Source organism: Salarias fasciatus, chromosome 3 (genome assembly GCF_902148845.1).
Source record: "Salarias fasciatus chromosome 3, fSalaFa1.1, whole genome shotgun sequence".
In the NCBI taxonomy this organism is placed as follows: domain Eukaryota; kingdom Metazoa; phylum Chordata; class Actinopteri; order Blenniiformes; family Blenniidae; genus Salarias; species Salarias fasciatus.
The window spans coordinates 20,848,763-20,875,062 of record NC_043747.1 but is presented as its reverse complement, the minus strand read 5'-3'; the positions used below and the strand labels follow the sequence as shown (position 1 = coordinate 20,875,062).

The 26,300-nt window shown below is 49.3% G+C and overlaps 2 protein-coding genes across 2 annotated transcripts; both read right to left on the bottom strand.

Moving 5' to 3' along the window:
• Positions 1-1,419: 1,419 nt before the first annotated feature.
• LOC115382317 (uncharacterized) lies at positions 1,420-4,182 on the bottom strand. Its single transcript, XM_030084040.1, has 5 exons — positions 4,131-4,182; positions 3,887-4,007; positions 2,609-2,778; positions 2,356-2,534; positions 1,420-1,902 (listed from the first exon to the last, which is right to left on the bottom strand). The coding sequence occupies exons 1-5, from the start codon at positions 4,180-4,182 to the stop codon at positions 1,723-1,725; spliced, it is 702 nt and encodes a 233-aa protein (XP_029939900.1). The 3' UTR covers positions 1,420-1,722.
• Positions 4,183-6,058: 1,876 nt separating this feature from the next.
• On the bottom strand, positions 6,059-22,908 carry tesk1b (testis associated actin remodelling kinase 1b). The gene is made up of 10 exons (XM_030088480.1): positions 22,680-22,908; positions 12,655-12,776; positions 12,529-12,577; positions 11,266-11,412; positions 10,831-10,913; positions 9,125-9,215; positions 8,862-8,945; positions 8,080-8,166; positions 7,860-7,962; positions 6,059-7,766 (listed from the first exon to the last, which is right to left on the bottom strand). Exons 1-10 carry the CDS (start codon positions 22,878-22,880, stop codon positions 6,724-6,726), a joined length of 2,010 nt encoding a protein of 669 aa, XP_029944340.1. The 5' UTR covers positions 22,881-22,908; the 3' UTR covers positions 6,059-6,723.
• Between the last annotated feature and the right edge of the window lie 3,392 nt (positions 22,909-26,300).

Here is a 26,300-nt window from a genome sequence, read left to right as displayed (position 1 = left end):
GCTGCCGCAGAGGAGGCCGGGCGCCACGTGGGGGGTCAGAGGACGAGAGGCTCACGGTTTGGACCGGCCTGTTGAGAGGAAATGGACCTCGACCACAAGGCGGGAAAACCGCCGCGGCGGTCGAGCGGACGCACGTACACAGAAGAAGAGGTAAACTATCCCTGCTTCACTGCGGACCGAAAACTCTTCGCTCTGACTCACCGCCGCATTTCTGCTGCTCAACGCAATCGTCGGGCTGCTGGAGGTCATCTGGTCAAGATCACAAAACACACAATCTGAATTCACTTTGAAAAACTCTTTAATCACATCCAAAGTTCAAACAACAAAGATCCAGCCTGAAGGTTCAGTTTGCCAACATTTAGCTGTTGCTGATCGACAGGCACCTTTTCTCTTTTCTTCCAGTCATTTTACCTGAAATCTGAAGGCACAGTGACGCAAAAAGTCCAGAATTCCAGATGAAGCTAAATGAAGACCCCGACTGTAGGAAATACAGAACCAGGACAGATTTATTCCTGTTACTAAACCTGCTTAATATTGTTGCTCTCGAACTGATCAGAAAGATTTGAAGTTTTTCTCAGCTAACGAAAAAATAGTTTGATGAACGAGAATAAGTAAATTAAGAAAACATTTAAAAACCTAAAAGAAAAAGAAACTTGCTATAAATTTCATTTGGAATAAATAAAAGTTCATTCTAATGAGCAATAAACCTTATTCATCATATTGAGTCTATAAAACACAACTTATTTTTCTCAGTACTTCAATGAAAACTAAGTTAAAAACTACCCTGAAGATTAATTTAATTACTTGAAATAAATAATAATAAAAAAAAGATATAGTTGGTACAAATTTTTAAAAGTTTTGGTGTAATAGAATCAAGGAAGCTCAAAGTCTTTTGTTGGGAAAGTCCCAGATCCGAGTCAGGGATGTTTGACGCTATGAAAGGATCAACCCGTCTGCACAACAAACATCTACAAATAACATCTTGACGCCCAGATTCTGCCTCTGAGGTGTTTTTTCTAGAAATCTCTTCTGGACGCATGGAAAACCCGCTTTTTGTTGCTAAAGCTCTGTTTACACAACATAAACTCTGGTTGTGTTTTGTTGACGCTCCGATCACTGAGAATGCGGCTCTTTCTCCTGCTCGTGGTAACCACGGTGACAATAGACAGCTGTTCTGCACGCGCTCAGTAGATTGATGGTAATAACGCCTTGATAAAACTTTTGTTGGGTAGATACTGGAACACCACAGTCCAGTTTTTCTTCGAAACATTTGTCATTTCAAGCTAAGAGTTCTTAAATAACTGAAAAAAAACAAAAGCATCTCATCCAGGTGTGACTGATCAATCATTGGACGTCAGGTCTCGATTCGACGGGCTGGACGATCACGGGGTCATCAGCGAGCTCCAGGTGGACGTCAGAAAGGTCGACCGGGGTCACCGGGGCCAGAGAGACCGGATCCCGAACCGGAGTCTGGAAGAGTCAAGAGCAGCGTGTTGTGGGGTGAAAGACGAACACAGAGAGGAAGGTTTGGTCTTTAAATCCCACCGAGACTTTGGGCTGGTTTTCAGGTTCTGCTGCGCCTCGTCTGGGTTTCCGCAGAAACACGGTAAGAAACGGAAAGATGAGCAGGAGAGGCAGTCCCAGTCCCAGATACACCGCCGGCAGCTGGTCTGCAGGGGGAGAACTCAGGGTCGTCACCTGGAACGGGAGCCTTCACTCCCCTTAGCTCCGCCCCTCACCTGGCTCGGACAGCGTCTCCACACACCGGGGTTCCGACAGAGGTGAGGCGGCCATGGCGAAGGTCGGGAAAGAGAAGTTGGCCACGGCGCAGTAGTTCTGGCCCGGAGACAAACCGGAGAACTCCACGTAGGACACCGGCTCCTGGCTCCACACCGTACGGCTCTGCAACACCGGAATGCCCGCTTCAGACGTCAGAACGATCCAAGACGTTCAAAAGCCTTGAAGGAGTCGATTTCACATTTGAAAATTTCACTTTATACAATAAGTGATTTCATGTTACTTCAAATTAAAAGCATAGAAAAAGGCATAGATGTCATCTCAAAGAATGGTTTTGCACCATGCCTGCAGTACCAGTTCACACCACTAGATGGTGCGTTGAGTCACTGAGGGAATAGTTACCTTAGCAACAGCTGCTACATGGTGCAGGAGTTAAATAGAAACTTTAGGTTCATTTTCCTTGCACGACTTCAATATCTTATTGTAGCTACAAGACGTTTCCAATTCCCCGTCAGTCTCGGCTCTGGTAAAGTTCTGGACTCCATCATTTAAAAAACAAACGGACGTCTGGATTTGCATCCAGAAAACCTTTAAGTCTGGTTTTCTGCGGCGTCGGACCTGCTGTTCAGACCGGTTGAGTCGGTTGTGCACGGTCACGGTGGTCCAGGGGTGGATGAGCTGGGTGATGGGACAGCACCGCTCCACAGAGCACCTCCTGTTGGAGGCACAGGGGAACTGCACCCTCACCAGCAACTGCTGCTCCTTTAGAGAGACGGAGACCGACGGAGGGCTGAAGGCTGGAGGTGGGGAAGAGAATGAATGGCAGCCATAGAGCAGGTTATTTGAAGGTGAAGGGGTTAACGTCACTGACTGAAGTCGCTGTAGTCGAACTTGCAGGGTTTGGTCCAGACGGTGGAGCCGGGGTCCCGGTGGACCCCCACCCGGACCATGTTGTACAGCTCGAAGTCCGAGAAGACCTGAGACACGTCGCAGCTGCGGGACGAGATCCAGACGCACCAGGGGACGTCCTGCCAGGGGTCCCTGTCCCAGAGACCCCCCAGGGACAGGACCAGGACAGACCCCCCAGGGACAGAGACAGACACCTGACTCAGGATCCAGACTGATACTGGAGGAACCTCAGAATACAGTATGAAGACATGATGCTGGGAGGGAGTGAAAGAATGAAAGGAGGGGAGGAAGGAGGGAGGTAAAAAGGAAGGAAGGGAGAAGGGAAGGAAAGACAATGAAATGGTGGAAGGAAAGGAAGGGCGGAAGGAAAAGGTGGGAGGGAGGGGATGAAGGAATGCAAGAAGGGAAGGAAGGGGGAATGAATGAAGGGAGGGAAGGACGAAATAATGAAAGGAGAGAGAGAAAGGGAGTAAGAAAAAGAAAATGGAAGAAAGAGAGGGAGAAAGAAAGAAAGGAGGGGGGAAGGAAGGGAAAGAAAGGGAGGGAGGAAAATAAGACAGGAGGAAGGGAGGAGGAAGGCGGAAAGGAGATAGGAAGGGAGGGAGAAAGGAAAGAAGGAAGAAAGAAAGGAGGGAGGGAGGGAGGTAAAAAAGAAGGAAGAGAGAAGAGAAGGAAAGAGAATGAAATGGAGGGAGGAAAGGAAGAACGGAAGGAGGGAAAGAAGGAAAGACACAAAGGGGGAGGAATGAATGAAGGGAGGGAGGAAAGGAAGGAAAGAAGGAAAGAGAGAGAACGGAATGAAGAAAAAGGAAGGAAAGAGAGAAAAGGACCAAGTAAGGAAGAAAGGAGGGAGGGAGGATGAAAAGAGAGAAGGAAGGAACAACAGAAAGGCAGAAGGAAGGATAAAGATGAGAAGGAAGGATGAAAAGGAAGGAGAAAAGACAGAAGGAAGAAAGGGAGTGTGAAAAGAGAGAAGGAAAGAAAAATAGAGGGAAGGAAAGAATAAAGGATAAAAGACAGATGAAGGAATGAATGATGGATGAATACAGAAAGAGGGAAGGAAGGAAGGATAGAAGAAAATATGGAGTACGAAAAGAGTCTACGGAAAATGAAAATAGAAGAAGCCACTGAAGCGTGAGAGAAGATCAATCAATCAGAATCAGAAGTGACCTGTGGAGGATGAACTGTGTGTGTGTGTGTGTGTGCATGTGCGTGTGTGTGTGCGTGTGTGTGTGCTCACCCCTGCGTCTTGGTCTGGACTGTGTAGGTGGCATTAGGACTGGCGTGCGGACAATCCCACCGCAGGAGGCAGCCTAAGTCCAGCGACTCCACCCGGGTGGAGCAGACTGTCCCAGTCGTCCCTGCAGATCACACCCAATATAGCCCAGACACACACGCGCACGCACACACACACACTGCCTGATCTGCTAAGTCTGACTGTCACTACTCGGAGGATGATGATGATGATGATGATTTCCACTGACCTGTGATGAAGAGGGCGGCCGCACACAGCCTCAGCCAGCCGTCACCCTGCATCCCCTGACCTCCAGATCCACACACTGCCGTCCGACGGCGCGGGAGGAGCAGGACCAGGAGGAGGAGCGGGAGGAGACGGGATAAGCTGCAGGGAGGTATGATAGACTGGGACCCAGCAGGGGGGCCGGGAGGGCGGGGGGGGGATCAGGGTTTAATTGAAGGCCGGTGATTTGTAAGAGAGAGGAGAGGCTGTAATCCTCATCAGTCACCAGATCCACGCTCGTCTGCAGGTCTTCAGCCGACCCTGGAGGAAGGAAGGAAATAAAGGAGAAATAACTGTGACACATTTCTACTTTTAACAGAAAGAAAATAAGAAAAATTACAGAAAGGAGAGAAAAAAAAACCTTTTAACCACCAGGGTTCTCTACTAATGGAAGCAAATTGAAAGAAATCCTAGAATAAAGTAAAATAGTTTCCATATAACAGTAAAACCTCCACAGTGTTAAGTTTTACAGCAGCAAAGCAGCTCATTTGTTCAGTGAGAGCAGCTGATTTATCTGAAAAAATGAGGAAATCTGCTTGAAAATCAGCACCGTACAGGTAAAACTAGTGATTTCAAACACCCAGTAAGTTCAGTAAATCTTATTCAATATTCTTCTTTCTGTAGATTTCACCGCAGCGCAACAGGAATCAATGCATACTGAACTGTAAAGGGAATACGGCTCATTTACAACCATTTCTTCAGATTTGAATGGTTTATAAAGTTCCAGTTACTTCTGTGAGTCTCCTTTAAACAGCTGAATGGACGACATGACAAGAAATAATAAAAAAAACTGAGTCTGACGGTGTTTCAGCTGAAATGTGTTCTTAAAAAGGATGTTATGGTTTATGTTGCAATAGCTCAAGAATCATTTCAGACAAAACCGCAGATTGACTTCATTAAAATAACAGAGATTTATAAATATGATAGTGAATCTGTCATGTATTATTCTTAAATCACAGTTTATTGTATGTGGAGGAGAGAGAGAGAGAGAGAGAGAGAGAGAGAGCAACAAGCAAACAAACACTGTCATAAGAAGACAAGATAATCCAGACAGAAAGGTCAGGACACCAACTCCCAGGTCACAGATCCTGCAGGAGAGAGAGAGAGAGAGAGAGAGAGACAGAGACAGAGACAGAGACAGAGAGAATAAAAGCACAAATAAAAAAGGCCCAAAAGTTTAACAAAGTCATAATTAGGAAATTTAGCTTTTTAATAAAGTTAAAAAGGTGAGATCTTCTCTAATCTACATATTTCTCCCCCAAAAAATGACAAAAGTCAGTACATACAACATAATATATACCAGAATGGTATATATGTTGATACATCTTTGTTTCTGCTGAAGTAAAATTTTGATTAATTTCCAGCCTACAAAAGCTATTCCAGTTTTTCCTCCATTGGTTTTGGCTCATTTCTTGAAACAGAAATGACATCCTCAGAACAGCATGTATACATCTCCAAACTAACTGCTCACAACAGAACAGTGTTTCTCATTTATTTCATCATATTGTAAATATCTTAGATGTCTCAAAATGTCTCTACAAATGATTAATCACGGTAAGGATCGATTTAGCATAAATATTCAAGTGAATATATGTTGATCTAAACTGATTCTTAGGTTTTTCTCTCCTAATCAGCATCATTTCATTGCATCGGTCACCACCTGCAAAACCATCTGTTCAACTGTCAAAATTCATTTTTATTTTTCAGTGTATTGAACTCTGATGGATGGCAGTTTGTGTGTGAATAAAAAAAAACTCCTTAGAAGTATGAGAGCAATGTGTGAATCAAAACCTGAAGGTTTTGACTGTAAAATGTTATTTTTCCTTCTTCAGTTACATGTACGACGTGTATTCTGTTAGCTGGGTTTTAAGAGACACACGAGGAGAGCAGGGCTGCATTCTGTCTTTTTATTCAATGCCATCTTTAAATAATAAGAATCTGTACATCTTAAGCAGGTCTTTGACCTTTCATTCCCAAATATAAGGATATCAACAGTTTCCATATGAACAACAGTAATACAGCTGAAGTGCTTCACCAGGCAGTCTGAACAGATCATACAGCAACACAAACAGTCTAACGGTGGACAACACACACTCACACACACACTCTCTCTCACACACTCTTCAGCAGTGCACCACACACCTCTCGATAATAAAGACATGAAAGCAAACCCGCCTGTTCATCATTCAGCACCGAACATGGAAAGAAAATCATTGCGACGGCGTCGATACTAAGCCGGAACATTCCTCATCAGAACCTTTACACCTGCAGATTTACAGCAGCTCACTGACCGGAGTGTGACATGCAGAGTCAGTGTGTGTGTGTGTGTGTGTGTGTGTGTGTGTGTGTGTGTGTGTGTGTGTGTGTGTGTGTGTGTGTGTGTGTGTGTGTGTGTGTGTCGCCCTCAGTCCAGCAGAGGGCGACAGAGTCCCCAGAACCCCTCCAGTCCCGCTCCGGACGCCGGCGGCTGGAAACCCAGCAGAGTATTGCTGCGATAAAATTTGTGCAAATTTTAAGGAGGACCCGCTGGAGCTTCCGGCGGCGGCGGTGGCGCCGGGTTAAGTCTGCGCCCCCGGCAGGGCCAGGCCGGCGGCGGCAGCGGCGGGGGTGGGCGAGGGCGGCAGGCCCTTGGGCCCGGGGCACAGCAGGCCGTGCGAGGCGGCGTGCTCCCCGTTCAGGTTCTTGTAGGGGTTGCGGCGCGGCGGCGCCCGCAGGCACACCGACGGGAAGCGCAGGCCGGCCAGGCAGCAGCCGGGGCAGGAGATGACCTCCTCCTGGTCCAGCGAGTGGCCGCTGCCCGAGCCGAACGGCGAGGAGCCAGCGGGGTCGCCGGGCGGGGAGTGGTAGCCGTTGTTGTTGGCGGCGGTGGCGGCGGCGCTCCAGCCCAGCGGGCGGCTCACCACCACGTTGTTGTTCTCCAGGCTGGACAGCGGGGGGAGCCGGCGAGGCCCGTTGGACACGGCGGAGCCCCAGCCGTTGGAGAAGGGGGGCGGGGAGAAGGAGGGAGGGGGCGGGGCTCTGGAGTGGGGCGAGGGCGAGCTGCCCAGAGTGTCCGGGGAGCTGGTGCAGTCCATGGGCTCTTCTTCCTCCTCCTCCTCTTCCTCCTGGTTCAGCGACAGCGGCCCGAACGACAGCGGCAGGCCCGAGTCGTCCGCCGGCTCCGCCCCCTTCCGGCCCAGGAGACTCCGCCCCTCCTCCTCCTCCTCCTCCTCCTCCGTCGCGCCCATCCCGTCGTCGCCGTCCTCCTCGGCCAGGGCGGAGTTGGGCGTGGAGGTGAGGTGCGGCGGCGGCGTGCACGGCAGCGAGTGGCAGCGCCGGTGCCTCCGGGGCAGGCCGGCGCCGTCTGGCTCGGCGCGCTCGCAGTCCGGCGGCGGCGGCAGCGCGAAGGTCAGCGAGATGACCGACTTGCTGGGCGTGTCGAACAGCTTGATCTTCCCCCCCTTCAGGTCCTCGCGCTGGGAGAAGGGGTTGACCCGTGCCGGCGGCGCCAGCGGGGGCGTGTCCGGCGGGTGGAGCATGTCCGACTTGCTGCGGGACAGGCGGGGGTCAGACGCCAGGCAGAGCGACCTCCTCCGGAGAGGCCCGATTGACGGAGAGACGGCTGCAGAGAAAAACCAAGACGGAGGCGTGTTAACGAGGAAAAACAAGCCTCGGAGTTCCAGCCGGCTGATTCTGATCCTGCAGGTCGTCCCACCGAGCGCCGCCGCCGCCGCCTCGTCCTTCTGCTTCCTCTCCGCTCGCCTCCGCTCCAGATCGGCCACGATGTGGGAGAAAGACGGACGCAGCTTCGCGTTCATCTGGCGGGAGGAAACAGGGAACGGTTAAAATCTGACAAAATCCATGAAGAACCGACCCATAATTCCACTGGATTGAACAAAACAAATCAGACCCTGAAGGTGAGCAGACTCTCTTACGTTGCAGCAGGCGATGGCGAGCTCCAGGAAGTCCGCAGGACAATCTGCAACCATCTGCTGGAAGGCGTCCACGTCCAGACCGAAGTCCTGGAATCAGAGTAGAGACGCTCTGCAGTGACGCCGAGCAGCCACCAGGGGGCGCCACGCTCCTGCACCAGCCAGAGGAGGGTGGCCCTGATGCAGAGTCCCACAAAACCTCTGTGATGCAGTCAAAGCCGTTTAGTGGGAAGAAGAAGAAGAAACACGGGCAGCGTGGCTCGAACCGTTTCATCTTTCATCTCCTGCGGCTGGAGTCCGTCTGCGCAAAGCATCATGGGACACCGGCGGCATCTCCGCCATCAAGACTTCAGTTCAAGCTTTAACGGGCGGAAGAGTGGAGTGACTGAAGCTGTAATTTTAGAGGAATTTCACTGCATGTGGAGATAAGAGCGGCTTCCTGTTTGCGCCGCCGCCGACTCGAGTGTTTCTGAACGATCCGCTGCTGCCGAGCCTCGTCTGCATCTAATGCATCTTAAACACTGCTTAATTCTCTCTTCTCCCATGCTGCGTCGGCACAGCGCTGCGGATCGCACAACGGGATTTACTAAAATTTGATTTTCACTCCTAATAAAGATGATTCTAATTTACATATAAAAACAGTTTATTTTTATTCTAATTACTGCTTAAGAGGAGAAAATAAGACTTTTAATGGAGTTTTCATGATGAGCCCGTCTTTCCTGTTATATAAGGAGCTGGATTAAATGAGTGTGTGTGTGTGTGTGTGTGTGTGTGTATATGAGTACCTCGGTGCGCGGCAGGATGTCGGGGTCGGCCTGTATCCTGGCGATGATCTCACACAGGATGATCCCGAACGCAAAGACGTCCACCTGAGAGAGAAACACCCATCACCATGAAATGAATTTATATATAACACACACACACTCATTGTATAACTCTCGCTGTGTGTATGTGTGTGTGTTTGGGGTTGATTAAATATTCAGTGGCAGGCGTCAGCGGCTCTCGTGGCCGTGAACTCAAGAGGAGAAAGTGATCGGTGCGGCGCTACCTTCTCGTCGTACAGCTCGCCTCGCAGCACCTCCGGCGCCATCCAGTAGGGGGAGCCCACCACGGCCAGCGGCTCCTGGTCCTGCTCCTCACTGCACGCACACACACCAGTACATTTCATCAACAGAGGCCAATCAGGAGGAGAAACGCCACTCTGCAGAGTGTGTGTGTGTGTGTGTTTCCTCTGTATCTAAGAAACCACAGTGTTTTTCAGTTAAACGAGATACCGTTGTGCAATTTCAGCTCGATAAAAGAGGAACACACACACTTCCTCCATGTTCTATTTCCATCTGCGACCGAGGGCCGTGAAGCGAGCAGCTCCGACGCTCGCGACTCCCGGAGCAGAGGAGGTGGCGGGACGCCGGCGGGGAAGGAAAAATGTAAATAAAGAGGAGAGGAGGTTTGTCCAGCGAGGAGAGCGGAGGAATACTTTGACCTTATTTGGAGAGGATTTCAACCCCCACATCCTCCTGCCCTTCACTCCTTTCCCTTTTCTCCTCAATGGCACGAGCTGCACAGTGTGTGCACGCCAACACACACACACAGATAAACACACACACACACACACACACCACGGCCAGCGCTCGCTGCAGGATGCGACTGTGTTTGAGCACAATCAGAAAGCAAACACCAGTCCGGAGCATCGGAAACGAGCGACGAGCCGCTGTTGAGACGAGTCCAGAGTGTAAACACATCGATCGGTGCAGGTATGCTGTAGTACACACACACGCACGCACGCACACACTTAAACGCACGCACGCAGACAGAAGAGGGGCAGGCCAGGTTACAGCAGCAGCTGTCCCGTCTCAGCAGGAGTGGTGTGAGGACGGACGACGACTGATGGGACGCGTGTGTGTGTCTTTATAGGCGTGGGCAGAGGACACACACACACACACATACTGAACTGACACACACACACTCCCTCAATGAAGCTACTTTGCAAAAAAGATGCTTGAAACGGACACTTCCTAAAGGCCTTCTTGACAAGTTTGAACTTTCTCCCTCTTCTCCTTTATACAGGAGTTTATTCTCATGACTTGTTGTGATTTTCCAGATTCTTCTGAAGCCGGAGGAGCACCAAACTAAAAATCACATGAAATCTGACACGTCTTAAAAGATCTGACTTCTGCCATTTTTCTGGTTATTTTTTTACATTTAGTTGATGATTTTAAAGAAAATCTTTACTTTCTATATGTGCTTTTAATGCAATGAAGTAGGTTTTCCTCTGATTGTTGTAAATCTGCTGGAAAGATCGATATTTCAAGTTATGCCTTGAACTGCTTAACAGTTTTTTTCTTCATAAGGACACTTTTACTTAAATATTTGTTGACTTTTGAGCTAAAATCTGAACCTCCACTGAGTTGAGCACTAAAATCTGTGGTATCTTCTTCCGCTCCGGTCGAGGTTTGACCTTTCGACCCCCTCTCTCGCTGCGGTGGACAGAGTTTATGAGCCCAGTGGAGAACCGGACGCTGCTCTACTTTCACAGACGTGAAGTCAGCGCCGGAGAAAACCAAACATCTGCTGGACGTTTACAGCTCTGCGGCGAATAAAACAAACCGTGCAAATGTCGCCGAGCGCCGGGTTTAACCGCTCCGCCGAGAGCGCCGGCGAAGAGTCAGCAGTGGACGCGGTGAAGGAATGTCGTTTGCCGAGCGCGTCTTATCTAATCGGCCGGCCGGGAGGCTCTCGGGCGTCGGGACTGACCTGTAATCCGGGATTTTCTCCGCCAGGCCGAAGTCTCCCACCACGGCGGAGTACAGGCTGCCCTCGCAGCGCACCAGGACGTTCTGCACAGAGGAGGCGTCGGGTTAAGACGCCGCTTCAAACCGTTCATCCTCCTCCCTTAAACCATCTCGCTGTTTTCTGAAGATAGTTCCTGTTCTGTGGATGTAGGATCTCTGATTTACACCATTTTTTTTCTTAATACTTCAGTCACTTCTGGGCTTACATGACACCTTGTGGATATAAAGTGACAAAATGACTCATGCGAAGTGACCGTAGTTTAATGTGTGTGTTTATATTAATGCAGCAGGAGCTCCCTGAGGACGGCCTGCCTGTGCTGACACCGTGTGTGTTTCTGTGTGTGTGTGTGTGTGTGTGTGTGTGTGTGTGTGTGCGCAGCCATACGAGCGCCGTCACCTTGGAGGTGAGGTCCCGGTGGAAGATGCCCTTGCTGTGCAGGTACTGCAGGCCCCGTGCGATGTCCAGCGCCAGGCGGAGCCTCACGCTCCAGGACAGGGGGACGTCGCGGCCCAGCAGCTGCTCCAGGTTGCCGCCGTTGATGTACTGACCGCCGGGGAAACAGACGGTCCGAGTGAGGTTATCGGGTCCAGATATGAATTCCTACTTCACTACATGCAGTAATTATCCCGTGAGGAGGTTTTATGTGTGTTTCATCAGGTCCTAGAGGGTCTAAATCCCCCCTGTATCCTCTTATCTCTACTGCCCCTCGCCCCGGTTACCATGGCAACACCGCATCCACACGTGACGAGCAGGTGAAAGGTCACGAACCGATTGACCTCCGCCGGTCTAACGGGGTCGATTCTTCCCCGACAGGCATTGATGTTCGCATTGAGGGTTCATTAGTGATCTGCACCGCAGTCAAATCAACAGAAGGCTCATCGATACGCCGAGAAAACTCAGAATCAGACCTGAGTCGCATCAGCATGTTAAGGGCCAAAGGGAGTGGAGTTTAAATATAAAAATAAATAAAAAAAACAATGATACTGTAGGAAAAAAAAAAAAAACATAAAAAAGCGAGATTCCCTGGAAAAAAAATGTGTTAAAAATAAATAAATCCTAACGTCAGATATAAACTATCAAGGATGACATTTAAAAAAAAATGCTAAAATGTCAAAAACAAATGTTTCAAACAAGGAAAAGTTGTTTAAGAAAAAGCAAATGTAAAAAGAAAAAAAAAAAATCTACTGGAAATTTTGAAGTTTTGAGAAAAATTGTAAACAAATTAGATTAAGCCGTTTTTTTCCAAGTTGAAAAATGTTTTCAGAAAAAATGGTTTAAAAAGTTAAAAAAAAAAAAAAAAAAAACATAATGGGGAAAAAAAACTACAAATGAGATAATTAAGAAGTAAAGATGAAAAATGTTCAGAAAAGAGTAAAACGTAGAAAAATATATTCTATATGTTTTCAATTAAAAAATAAAAGTATTGAGATTAGCCAAGTTGCCACAAAATCAAAATATTGGAAAGAAACTCAAAATGTAAAGGAAGATGTAAACTGTGCAACTTCTTGGTTTTTCTGTATTTGGACAAAAATGTGAGAATTCAGACTCTTTCCTCCCCCTGATGTTCCGTCCTCGGTTTAGATGCAGCTGCTAAATCAGAGTGTTTTTACACTGTGAGCTGCTAACAGGCAACAAAAGTGTCATTATTCTCCCGCTTACCTCCGTGAGAGCGTGCAGCTGCCCCTCGTGAACACACACTCCGATAAACCTGCCGGAGGAGCAAACACACCGTCACAACACATCGGCGGGTGGTGGAGGAGGAGGAGGAGGAGCCGCCGCCGGTACCTGAGTATGTTGGGGTGAGACATCCGGTTCATGAGCTGGACCTCCCTGAGCATGTTGGCTTTGTTACTGGCCAGGATGTTCATCTTCAGAGCCATGACCTGCCCCGAGACGCGATGCTGCACCTGCAGATGCAAACACACCCGTCGACCCGGTCAATCAGAGGGAAAAAACACCCGAGAGCCATAAAGCTCCCAGCCGGGTGTCAAATCACGGCGTTATCGCCACGTAGAGCCATAAAGCTGGAGCTGAGTGACGCCTGGAGGCCGGCCGGCCGGCGGGGGCCGTCCGGTATGGTAACCATGGCGACCAGACATGAAGCCCACCCCCACGTGCGGGCGGCACGGTCGCTTGGCGAGCAGGAGCTCCATTTGCAGCGAGAAGCATGCGAGCTCCAGACGAGCGCTGAATACACACACACACACAGAAACACCTCTGACTTCCTCACTAAGCGTGTGAGTGTGTGTGTGTGGTGAGAGAGTCCAACACTGTGTGCTATCAGTGAGGTGAGAACACAGGCAGTGTGTTAACGTCATGACACACTTCTGAAGAACATCTGAAGCTTCTCTGTTTACAGCCGGTGTTTCACTTCTCCGCTCTCCGGTCTGATTACTGGGGTAATCTGAAGAATATCTGCACTTAGAATTCAATAATCTGACCCAATGCGTCCTGGATATTTAGACCGAAGTGGGAAATTATTCTGTGGAAAGTGGTTTTATAATAATAACATCTCACTTTGTTTTCTGGTGCATTGATAATGGTGACGGGGCAAAGATAAGGGAAGCTATAGCTGTAGAAGCTGTAGAATATTTCCTGCATGATCTGTTAATGTGTTGGACCACTGCATCACGTAACATTTACACTGTTAAAGCTATAATCTTTAACACCAGATGGTCCGCACCTCACTTTCTCTGTATATCTCACATATAATACAGCAAAAGCAAACTAATTCTCACTTTATCCACTTCTTATTTCAAACAAAAGGGAATTTTTATAATAATTGTTCACTTAAGTGAAAAAATTTAAAGGCAGTTTATTGTAGTTTTGAGGTTTTCTGAAAGCATCACAAACCACAACTCTGATAAATACAGCAAATCTTTCCACATGCATGAGCTTTTTCATCTTCATTCTGAAACTGCAGGCCGTTTGTTTTCTCCAGCTTATTGTTGGGTCTTAATGAAAACGTCTTCAGACTTAAATGTGATGGATTCTTCATGCTGAAAATTGTGAATTGGCCTCCAGAGTGTTGATACTTCCGTAGAGATTAGGCAGGAAAGGTCCTGATTTTGGGACAGAGGGTTTATAATGTTTTGTATCAACAGTAACATTTTCAGTCTGGCTTCGCTCCAGACGGCCTTCCTTTCGCTTCGTCGCCAGCTCAAAGGTTTCTGGTTACGTCTTCGTTAGGAGAGGCGATTGTGTAATGAAGGGAGGCCAATGAATGAGGGTCAGAGTCTGGAGGCAGAGAGACACTGGCCTGGATCTGGATCAGACTGAGCGATGGCGGGGGGGGGGGGGGGGGGGGGGGGGGGGGGGGGGGGGGGGGGGGGGGGCACAAAGCCTATTAGACTGCAGACAAACGCTATTAATACACACAAACACAGCGAGCGCGGCCCGCCTGCTTCTCCAGTCAATGAGAGTCAAGCCTTAAAGCTGCTCCGCACCGAGACGCTTCAGGCTAAACGCTGCACGAACGCCGCTACATTTACAGCGCCGAGAGGCGATGACAGCCGGATGACGGAGCGGAGGAGCCTCCTCCTCCTCCTCCCTCCCCCATTAGCAGATATCCTGGCTGCAGGGCTCCATCAGCTGGGGATTTAACACTTTTGTCTTCCCTCTCTCTCTCTATTCACACATCTGCCGTCACACCTATGTGTAGAAATCCGACACGCCCAGCTTTAATCTGCAGATTAAAAGCAACTCTCTCTCTCTCACACACACCGCTGGAGCCACACAGTAAACACATTTGAGATGCTGAAGCAGCTGCAGCCTCGTTTAACCCGAACAGGAAGCGGGCATCTGGAGCAGTGAGAGTGATGAACACAGTAAACCCAGGTTTTTAAGTTTTAGCGTTTCCCCGCCGTCCGACGAGCCTCCACGGCCTCGCCGCAGGAATGCCCGTGCCTCCACAAACACTGCTCCGCGACCGACGGGTGTGCACGTGCGTGCGCACGGACACACCCCGAAGCTGCAACTCTAAAAACACACTCCGCCTGTTAAAAGTGCTGCTGTCAGCAGACGGAAGGTCACGGGCGCTCGCCGCTCGGCGAGACGAGGAGGAGATGAACACAGAGGAAGGAGAGACATACTGGTCCTTTGAATAATCTGTGGTTTAAAAGCAGCTGAAGGCGTTTATTCTTCCATTTGGACCAAAACACACCGACTGCATCCACGAAGGAGAGCAAAGCTCCAAGGGTGACAGATGGAAAACTCTGTAGTACTACACCATCTGAGTTTGTTTGCATGATTGCAGCCAAGTTCTTCAGTCCAGAAAGAAAAGAGTCTGGAGAGTTCCTCCTCGCAGTTTCTGGCAAACTGTACTTGTGAACCGGTTCTCTGCCGCTTCAGGATCTCGCAGCCTCTCGCAGCCCAAACCCCTCGGCCTCGGAGCCAAGTTTCCTCCAGAGAGATCTAATTTGTGGCGTTTCTGTCAGATACTGTTGCAGGAAGTCGAGCGAATGGGGAAAAATTCATACTTTGAAAGTGATTCTTATTAACATTTGCCATAAAAAACACCGAGAACTGCTTCGCAACCGTTCCACTCTCCTCAGATCGAGTCTCGATAAAAAGATTGAAGAGATCAATAGAAAGTGTTCGAGTGCAACGTAGCGGCCGAGTCGGGTTCAGAAACCCGACCCGATCCAGGAGGTGTGCGGCGCGGCGAGCAGACAAGCCGACACACAACCCGTCAGCCCGTCTGTTGCATAACGGCGACACAAAAGGTGACCAGGCCCCCCCAACGGCATCCTGGGAACGCCACAGGTCACTCAGGTTCAAGCAGGTAAAGACACCAGCTGAGTCCTTTTATTGGTCCGACACTACAGGCCAAGGCGGCGTTTCCCCTCATCCGGGGTCAAACCCTGGATCTGCTCATCCTGAACGCCGTCCGAGCCTCTGGAGGAGCCTCGCTTTATTAAATCTGGAGCTATTCGCTTGGGGCGAAACATTTATTACAGAGAGTTTCAAGACGAAGCGCAGAGAGGCCGAGTCACAAGGTGGGGATTGAAAGATCCGAGTGTTTATTGTGTACGGGGGGCTTTGAACGAGTGGCGGCTCAACGGATTTGGAGTTTCACTCATGTTGGGAAGTAAATTCCTTTCTACAGAACGCAGCTTGTTTTTAGACGTTTTTATCTTAGAGATCTTAACGCGTCCAGAGCGCTGCAGTTTATGTTTTATATGCAACACTGCATTGCTTCTGCCATGTTCTCTTTACTTCTGTTTAACCCATAAATGTAAATCATGTACTTTTCCCAGCATGCAATAGAAGTTCCAGGATGACGCCTTGAAGGTTTCTGAAAGCTGAAACCTCTCAGATTTCAGATTTTCAGAAGGGGAAACACAATTATCTGCTTTTGGCCGAGACACGTTTCCTTGACTTATGATTTCTGGGTGAAGGCAGTTCTGAAAACTGCCGATCTCGACAAAGATGCAAAGATCCACTGAGATATGAGCAAAACAGAGACTCGGAGTGCGTGTCTGATGCCACGAGAGATAAGGAGCATTTCACAGAAGTGACTGATCAAACTCAGATGAGCTCAGTTCCACACACTTTACCATCTCAGACAGTTTGTTTGTTTTCCTCCATGACAGCGGTGCAAACGTGTGGACTGGAGGAAAGGGTCATTGTGCTCCGATGCAAACACACATGTACACACACACACACACACACTCTCCTCGCATGAACCTCATGACGAAAGAGGGGATTTGAAAACAGAAGTGTTGAGAAACGAGTTGCACAATCCTCTATTTTCATCCCCGGTCCAGTTGAAATATTGTTGAGCAACCAACATGGAGGCTGAAGTGAGTAGCGGAACGCCGCTGTGGCGTTTGTGTGGAACGTAAACAAAGCTGCGGAGCGGCGAGCGTCGACGGAGCCCACCCCGGCCGGACGGAGAAGGGAGAATAATGAGGGGCAGAGCGCAACACCGAGGCGCCCAGATTCAAGTCTGCACTGGCTCCTTCATACCAGCAGAAGCATCCAATCGGAACATGAGCGCACACGCTCGCCCTGAAACCGATCACAGGCACCGGCAGACAGGCCGATGACGGATGGCGGTGGCGGTGTGTGTGTCTAAGCAGGAGGATCTGCCGTTCTGTTTTCCTCCCCCTTTGTTGTCGTTTTATCTCTCCAGACCTGAAACGGTTCCAGAAAGCAGACGAGCACAAAGAGCCGGTCGCATCCCGACACGTCCAGCCGGGAGACTCCCGGCGCCGGCTCCACGGCCGCCGTCTCTTCCTCCGGTGCCGCTTCAGCAACTCTTAAAGCGGCCAATGAGAAACCAGCGAGACGCCTCAGGAGGTCTCGCTATCCGAGACGAGCCGAGACAGGGTCAGAGCGGCTGTGTCAACGCACCGAGAACAAATGGACTGCAGGGCTCGTTTCGGGGTTCCTCAGGGTTCAGATGTGGAGCCACTGCACTTGCAGGATTTTTTAGTATTTTTAGTAATTTTCACAGCATCGCCGTCTGAGTGTGAGCCGATGTGCAGACGGAACTCATCGAGTTTTCGTCCGGGTGACGTGTGTGGTTCTGCCGGCTGCTCCGAGTTGCAGTCCAACTCCACCGTCATGGAGTAAACGCCAAATACGTTTGAGCCTAGAAGGCTCCCGTAGTTCTGTCAGCAATGCAAATGACTGCTGAAATCCACAACCAGTGGGCAAATCAACGCGACACTCCAACGTTGTTTTTGCTCCTAAAAGAAAACACAGCTGCAGCTCCTTCACCATTTGGTCGACCCAAACGTTTGGTCACTTCCTTAGCGGAGGTGTGATCGCTGCCATCTGAACGCCACACAAATGGACGGAGATCGCTTCAGGAGCCGATCTTCACTTCCTGAGCCTCTTTTAGTGGAGCTGAAGTTTGACACATACCGCATGAAGAACAGCTATCAGAAACCCCTGATTTCTGCAGTGATTCTTCTCTTGCATGTGCGAACGGGGGAAATCCCACAGCTGGTTTGGACTTATTTGAAGTTTTATAAGCAGACATGAGTTCTCACTTGGTAAAAAAAAAAAAAATTCCCCCACAACAGCACATTAAGCCACGGCTTCTGAAAAACTGAACGGTTTCACAGTTCAGTCTGCTTTGGCTAAAAAAAAAGTTCACATCTGCGACATTTATCAAACCCTGAAATTATCCAGACAGCTTGTCATGCTGTTGGCTCAGTTCATTCCGTCTTTCTATGTTTTTTTTCCTTCTTCTTCTGAATCCACTAAATGCAAATCAGACATTTTTCAAAGTTGTAATACAAAACCCAGAAATTACCCCGTTAAGGTTTTTGAAATATGAAGGTCTCAGATTTCAGCCTTTTGACGGGGAATGTAATTATCTGGCGCAGTCGGGGCATGTTTCTAGAACAAAAAGGCTCCTGTTGAGTTATCCAGATTACACGATTACTAAAGCATCTGATGAAGGTCGGACACACTCGAATCATCACTGTAGAGAGAGAAAAAAAAAATGCTGTTTTCCTCCAGAAAGAAACACACACACACACACTCACAGAGACCACAGCAGTGTTTGGCAACCCTTTCTTCACATAACCAAAATGTCACAAGCAGCTGACACACACACACACACACACACACACACACACACACACACACACACACACACACTCTAATCCAGCTATATCACAGCTGTTAGGACAATTATAATAGTTTTCTAGGTGAAATTCACACCGTGTGACTCATGGAAACTACAATGGCCAAAAAGTACAGCAATAAAATTAACCTTTTGACGGTTTGTTATTGAAAGACAGCTTCGAATTCCTCCTTTTACGAGTTTTATGAGAGAATTAATCGGTTCAAACTCGAGGGGGGGAGGGAAACAGTTATCTGATGACCCACAGAGAAGAAGGTGAATGCTCTGAAGGCAATTCACTTTATAAAGAACAACTGGGGACTGTTAACCCAAACTGCTCTATTAGGCAGCAAATCAGGCTAATTTTACTTGATACTTTTACTTACGATATCGATTTGATCAATAATAAAATTTGAGTATATGCACAAAATGTTCAAATAATCACTTTTGATTTAATTAAAAACAGCTAATATCGCAATAAACCAAAAGTTTTTAATAAAGACTAGCAAACTCGTCTAAAAAGGACAGAGCGCTTCAAAACTTGAGTATTTGATGGTTCAGAAAACTTAGTTCTTTAAAACAAAGAAGACAACAACTCTTCTTTTCTCCACAAAGCTTCCGTCTACCGGCGCGCTGCCGCTCTGTAGCTCCGACTAGTGGTGGGCGGCGGTATGACAGCTTAGCCTGCCGCTGTGCAATAAAAGGCTGAACAGTATTTCTGATGCCCGCCAGTCTGAATATTTAACAGTTTAGACAACTACTGGTGTGTGTATCCAAATGAAGGCAGATCAAAATGCCACTGTCACGTCGACTAAGACGGGGCGCTTTCAGCTCCGCCGAGCCAGTCTGACTCCAGCGGGAAAGACTCCACCGCCTCTAGAAGCAAAGTGAAAATTTCCATGTTACATGTAAATCGTGGAAAAAGACCAAATGAGAAGCAAATCTGAGAGGAGGCCCGCTCACAACACAAGGCGGGACTTTTACGAGCAACTACAGAGCAAACGGTTAGAAGACGATGCGGCGGCGCGGCAATACAATCAGAAATCGATCCGGTGTGTTGGTTCAAATCCCTGCGGTTCTTAGAAACTTCCTGGATAAATAATCTCCTCCTGCAGCCCGGTGAACCACGGACCGATTACGCAACTTATTTGAGATTGAGGGATTTTTATTGCCTCTGAGCAATCAGGACGTGAAGTGAAAGAACTCTTGCACAAGAGTCGAGCTGGTAGTGTACACACACACACACACACACACACACACACTAGGAACTTTCCTTTGAAGAACACTGCAGGAAGATGAAAAGCAGCACCTGAAGGATTTGTCTTGACACGTGTGTTCCCTCCCTTTTTCCACGCTTTTTTCTTTTTTGGGGGGGCCTCTTTCTCTCCTCGAACTTCACAATTGCAGCCGGGCGAGGTGAATGGCCGCCTGTCCGCCCGCCCGCCGCCAGCCTCCATTGATCTGGAGCTCACCAGCGGCGTGCGGCCGTGGCAGGAAGCCAGAGCCTTTGTAACGCCACTTTAAAACCTCCAATTCAAGCCCGCACATCTGAAGGCGGCCAAATCTAATCAGACGCCCGAGGGAGGCCCGCTCCCGCTCAACGGTTCGGCCAGATTTGTCGACAAACTTCTGGACGTGACCGATGGCGGCGGCGACGACTTTGCATTTAGATTGAGCAATCAAGAAGGGCGGGCCGACCCTAATGTAACGAGGCGGCAGTAAACACTGGCATTTGCATGCTCATCGGGCATTCAAAGGGCAGTGCCGAGGGAGTGGCCTCTTCAGGCCCGGCCTGGAGAAAAACTCAACTCCTGAAGGTAAACACACAACGCAACACGTCCAAAGTGACGTTTGAGCAAACGGCCCTGGAAGACGTGAAGAAACCAGGGATTTTCCACTGAACGATCCTGTGAATTCAGGAGTTTGAGTGTTTCAGTGCGGCAGGATGAAGCAGGAGAGAAAATCTGCAGCTCGGAGGAAACTCGCTCCCAGCACAAACCGTATTCAAGCTAGAGAAGAAATAAGAGGAGAATTAAACGCTCACTTCGCTAAACCGCTTTTCAGAACACATGGCTGGCATGAGGGTTTAGTTTCTCTGGGTTTCGTGTGACTCTTAAATGGGAGAACGTTCGTATGGACGGACAATCAGCGAGACGGTCAACTCTATAGCCATCAAGTCCAGGAGAATCTGGAGTCATTTCAGATCAAAAACACCTGAATGAGCACAAGAAGGCTTTATATTGAAGATTAATCCAGAGTTTAGAGTCAAGCCATCAGGAGGAAGCTTCCTACTCTGAAGGATACGAAACAGAACTGCAGAAAACGGCTCAAGTTCATTATTACCGCAGATCTACACGCGATAACGCCGACTTCAAAAACCAAACGACCGAGAGGAAATTCCAGAGCGCAAAAACATCTGCTGAGGAGTTTGAACTGGTCACAGATCAGGTCGCCTTTATCTTCCGTGCAATTCGTCACGTCGATAAAAGATAAGTTCACATTCGTGCCCCACGTAACGCGACTGAACTACTTATTCCGCTGTGTCATTTTCAGTTTGACACGGGATGAACTTCCTGCTGCGACCGGGACTCAAACCCAGGAACCCCAAGCGGGGTTAAAGCATCGAATCGGTTTTCTGCCTCGTCGCAGAGAAACCAGAACTCAGCCGATCATCCTGGTTCAGGCAGGACATCTGACCACAGAGGATTCCTCTTCATCTCGATTAAAAAGCACAAGACGCGTCAATATATTAGTGATTTACAAATAATGTGGAGGAAGCAGGGAGAAAACCGTTTGTGACCTTTCCGCAGAGGCATGCGCCCTTAAAACCACTTCACAGCTTCAGCTTCAAATCCGGGATCAAACGGGGTCACGAGGGAAGGGAAAAAAAAAAAACTCTGCTCCTGTTGGTTTTGGTCTCACTTCAGCCACCAGAACGAAGAGATTTAACTCTTTCCACATGTTTCCTTCATACAACGGAGAGAAGATGAAGATGATTCTCTGAGTGACTCTGGGACAGAAGTTCAGAGCTCTAATAAAGTCAAGTTGATTTCAAAACAAAGAAAACTGAACTAATTCTGTCAAAAATGGCCATTCAGCCGTTTTCTAAACTTCCTCTTTCTAGTTTTCTCCTCTACCAGCCGCCGTTTTCACTCACAGCATCCCTGCATTCAGGGCTGAGAGTCGGGTTTCCTCCACATGTGCCAGAACTACCTGTCCAGTGTCGGCTTACACACCAAAACACACACACATACACACACTGCATCCATCTTACACAACACACAGGTCACTGCTAGCACCCCGTCCTCCGCTCTGAGCGGTGCCGGTTTGATTCCCGGTGGCCTTTAGCTGAAAGATGCCATAAACTCCGACTCTAATTGAAAATGTTCAGCGGAGCAAACGGACGCCGACTGATTCACAACTCGTCCTGAATCAGGAGATCGCGACCTTTAAAAAGCAGATCCGCTCAAGTGAAGGTTATGCGAGGCCACAGCAGAGGCTGCTCCATCGCAAGCCGCCTCGTGAACATCCATCCATCGTCCACATTGATTCATCTAAAGGGGAAAAGGAGGATGATGATCTGCCATCAAGTACCAAAACTCGAGTCATCTCATTTTTTAAGAGAGCCTCTGCTGTCTTGAACGTAATCGTTGTAGAAGACGTTGATTTAATCAAAGAAATCTCCAGAAAGCTCAATGTTTTGTTTTCTGAAAATATTTTTTTAAATCAAATCTCCTTTTTAAGAAATATACTTAGAGCTTCAGAGGAGTTTCACGCCAAAGAGAAAACTAATTTATAACACACAAATTCTATTTGGCTGATTTTATAAAAGTCGATACTTTAAACAGGAACTGTATTGGTGGCAGATTATAGATCAGAGATTGGGAACTCTGACCATGACGGGGTGAAAAATAAAAAAATTGCATAAGAGTTTAATGACAGGAGACTGAAGCAACTGATGACCCATTAAAAGCTCAGTGAACCAGATGCACGCACTGGATAATCTGCATTTAATTTTACAACATTTTCTGAATAACTGCAAAAGACAAAGTTCAGACGAACTTATTTAGACTGCACTGCCATTTTATCAGAGGTACATGTTTCTATTAGATGGTAAATATTGAAGGGGGGGGGCGTGTCTTCCTGTGATCAGACATCAAACCAGCTACAACATGCAGAGAAGGAAACATCAGGCCTCTCTCTCTCTTGCTCTCTCTCTCTCTCTCACCTTGAAGACCTCGGAGAAAAAGCCGCACCCGATCTTCTCCCGGTTGAAGTCGTCCAGGCGGGCCAGGCTGGACACGGCGCTGCGCAGCGCCCGGTAGGACGACGGCCGGATGCGGTTGGTGCCGTGGACGCTGTGCATGGGCGGCTCGGCCTCAGCCTCGCCCCCCTGCTCCGGCTCGACCCGCTCCGTCTCCGTCTCCATCTCGGACGGCCCGGGAGGAGGCGGAGGAGGCGGACGTGGGACGTGCGAGCGGTTTAAAATCCAGTCCGGCTACTGTTTACATTTCCCATGTCTGCTACAAGGCCACAGGAGGGAGGGGAGGGGGGGGGGGGTGGGGGGAGCTGCAGCTGTGGTCAGCAACCAGTTGGGCCTAATTCCTCTCGTCGAATGCCAGCAGAGGACCGGAACAGGCCGGTGTCAGTCGGTCTGCCTGTCTTCAGCCGCGGACGCAGCTGCAGCCGCGCATCCTGCTGCGTCAGTGCGCAGTTTGGGTGAAGTCCCACATGGTGGAGGAGGAAGAGGAGGAAGAGGAGGAGGAGGAGGAAGAAGAGGAGGAGGCTGCTGCTGGGTTTCCTCACTGCGCAGGCTTTCCACCGCCGCCGCTGCTGCTGCTGCTCCTGCAGAGGCCGGCGCTCTCCGTCCTCTCGGATCCACCAATTGAATCCGGCACAGGCAGACCTGCCTCACGGCGCCGCAGCCTATGAGAGCCGGAGAGGGAGACAGAGGATGGAGGGGGGGGGGGGGCACACAGGGCCGTTAATTCAACAAATCATAAAACCCTGTGCGCTTCTGATGAGACCATCCCCATCCTCGGACCAGGAGGTTCTGTCAGGACATGTATGAACGTGGTCCACATCCTCCACGTGCACGAAGAGGACAGGCCCGTCAGGGAGCGCGCGGGCTCTGCAGGACTGTCATGTTATCATGTGTTCAGAGATAACCGGCCGATGCAGCCACACATCACCTCCCGTTGTCATTCACCGCACTTTGCACACACACGCACGCGCTCGCGCACACACCGGCGTTATAACTGATGCAATCAGCGGGACTGTATTTACAGGTTAGCGGTCGCCCGGGTCACATTGAGGAGGGGGCGGAGGGCGGAGGGCGGAGGGTGGAGGTGTCCTGGAGAGAAGAGCCCGGACGGGCTGAAGCGCAGCCTGCGGGAGGATCGAGCTCGCGCACCGATCTCCCCACAGCCGGACTGCGGCGTGTAAATTATGGATGGAGTTTTCGCGGAGTCCGCGCACGCGCGCACGCACGAAAGCGCCACACATCGGCGGAAAACGCTGACGCATGACTGCACCGACGCGGACCGAGGCTCGCGCCCCGGCGGCCGCCCGGCTGCACGAGCACGGAGGCTGGGACTCACCTGGCCTTCCCCGGGAAACGCGAGCCTCCGACGGGGCCTGGCTCGAGCCGCGCGGCGTCCGGTTAGCGAGCGCCGTATCCTGCCGGAGCGCTCCGGGCCGCGGGGGCTGGGCCGTGCTGGGCGGGGCGGGTTCGGTTCGGGTTCTGGTCCTGGTCCTGGTCCCGGTCCTGCTGGTGCCGCGTCGCCTCGCAGCCGGTCGGCTCAGCTGCGCGCGGAGCGAAGCGGAGAGGAGACCTCTGCTGCGCTTTAACGGAGGGAGGGGGGCGGGGCGGGCGGGGAGGGGCGGGGCCTCACGTGATCACCGCCAAACAGGCACCTGTGGGGGCGCCTGCAGGGCCCGCCTGATACTTAACTCCTTCTTTCCGAGTTCTTTCTTCGATTAACAAAGTATTTATAATCTATTTAATTTAAATTATTGACAAACCTTTCTCTATGTACATATAGATACCGCACGTAATGTTTTTATTCTGATATATTGACGTCAAATATTTTCGTTCAGGGGCCTCAGGCAGCTCAGTTTGGTGGGCCAGACCATTAAAATAAGCTCTAAATGTAAACTTTTCCCTGTTGTGGCTCAAAGCATATGTGATGAAAAAGTCTATAATTTCACAAAAAACAAAAAAAAACACTGCAGAAAATGACTACAATTTCAACATACAGTCAATTACAATTTCACATGATTTGCTTTCCCAATAAACTCATAGGTCCTTAGTCTGTGTCCTTAAGTGTCGTGATTCCCAACGTTTTTCAGGTTAGAGCCCCAGATGGGATCCAGGAAGCCCCCAAAACAAGTGTTTGAATGTGAGTGTGTGTGACTGTCTGTCTCTTTGTGTTTCAACCTGAAAGCATTACAAAAAAAAAGATGGATGAACCTCCCGCTGTCACTTCAGTATTCCTCCAAATCCCCTTTAAAGGGGACTACAGGTGTGTCAGCTCTATAAAACACACAGTCTCATTAGAAGATACTAATAGAACAATACCTGCCAAGAATAATACATTTCAACATGTCAGAGAAACCCCCCCACCCCGACAGCGTCTCTGACCTGCGTGTTCACCTGAGCTGATGCCTATTACACTGACTTTACGACTCAGACCTTTTAAAAATCTCCTTTAGAGGCTCGACTGGCTGTCAGCTCGCTGAGCGAACACTTATTTAAAGAGGACATGACGATGTGTAAAAGCTAGAATAACTGGTCTGTGAGAAAGAATCAATTATTCAAGATACAGCTCAGCTTGAGAGTTAAGAGTTAAAATAAATTCCCCGTGTATGGGGGGGGGGGGGGGGGGGGGGGGGGGCTTTAACGGGCTGATGATTTGCTGGGTATTTATGCAGCTGCACACATACGTCAAGCGACTTGTCGGGTTCGAGTGATTCAGTGAAGCCAATAAAAAGGAAAGGTCAGAGAGACAGTCACACTCTCACCAAGGCGATCTGGAGCGGAGCATGCACATGGAGAACATGCAAACCAGAAATACCTCCAAAGTCAGACTTGAATCAGGGAATATTCTTGCTGTGAGGTGACAGAACAAACCACTGCACCACTGTACCGGTCTGCGTTATGATCTGTGTTTGAGCCGCCTGCAGGCGTCGAATACCAGCGAGCTATAAAGAAGTGTGTCATCCAGGCGCTCTCACACCTCACAGCCACATACTCCGAGTGGTGACACACCATTAACACATCGCCTGCATCCGCATTTGTGTGTGTGTGTGTGTGTGTGTGTGTGTTATTATACTGTATTGGCTCAGTCTCCAAGTCAGTCACACCACTGTCGCTGGCAATAACTTGCACTATTTATTATTTAGAGCTGCCGATCACTAATTCATCGCCGCGGCTGTGAGATTCCCTTTGAATCGGAGCCAAGCTTTAACAGAGCGTGCTGCCAGAAGTATGTGTGCGCATTCATGTCTCTGTGTGTTTGTGTGTGTTACAGGAGATTATTTTGACCCCTGTTGACCTTTTCCGAGTCCTCACCGGGCTGCTTTATCGCTCCTCTGATGACTTTTTGTCATCTTCAGAAAGGTCTCTGATGAAAGGACAAAGAGAGAACAATGCAGTAACTTTACAGGCCATCACTATAATATTGGTCACATCTTCAAAAAGTACAGCTTAATACATGTATTTGTAATTCGTCACTTCTACTTCTAATTATCGTTGTGTGTTAGAAAGTGTTAAAAGCAAGTTTACCAGAGCTCTACGAGCTTCTCCAGGTTATTGACGTGAACTGTCGACGTCTTTTAATGTTGCTGA

Excerpts from the sequence above, each read along its gene's own strand:
- LOC115382317 (XM_030084040.1), bottom strand. The coding sequence starts at position 4,182 with ATGCAGGGTGACGGCTGGCTGAGGCTGTGTGCGGCCGCCCTCTTCATC. Across the intron at positions 2,779-3,886 it reads GTCCAGACCAAGACGCAGGG|GGACCCCTGGCAGGACGTCC; the intron begins GTGAGCACACAC and ends TCTCTGGGACAG. Across the intron at positions 2,535-2,608 it reads GTTCGACTACAGCGACTTCA|CCTTCAGCCCTCCGTCGGTC; the intron begins GTCAGTGACGTT and ends CCCCACCTCCAG.
- tesk1b (XM_030088480.1), bottom strand. The coding sequence starts at position 22,880 with ATGGAGACGGAGACGGAGCGGGTCGAGCCGGAGCAGGGGGGCGAGGCT. Across the intron at positions 10,914-11,265 it reads ACCGGGACCTCACCTCCAAG|AACGTCCTGGTGCGCTGCGA; the intron begins GTGACGGCGCTC and ends TCCTCTGTGCAG. Across the intron at positions 7,767-7,859 it reads GGCGGCGGCGGCGGCGCTCG|CCGTCTCTCCGTCAATCGGG; the intron begins GTGGGACGACCT and ends TTTTCTCTGCAG.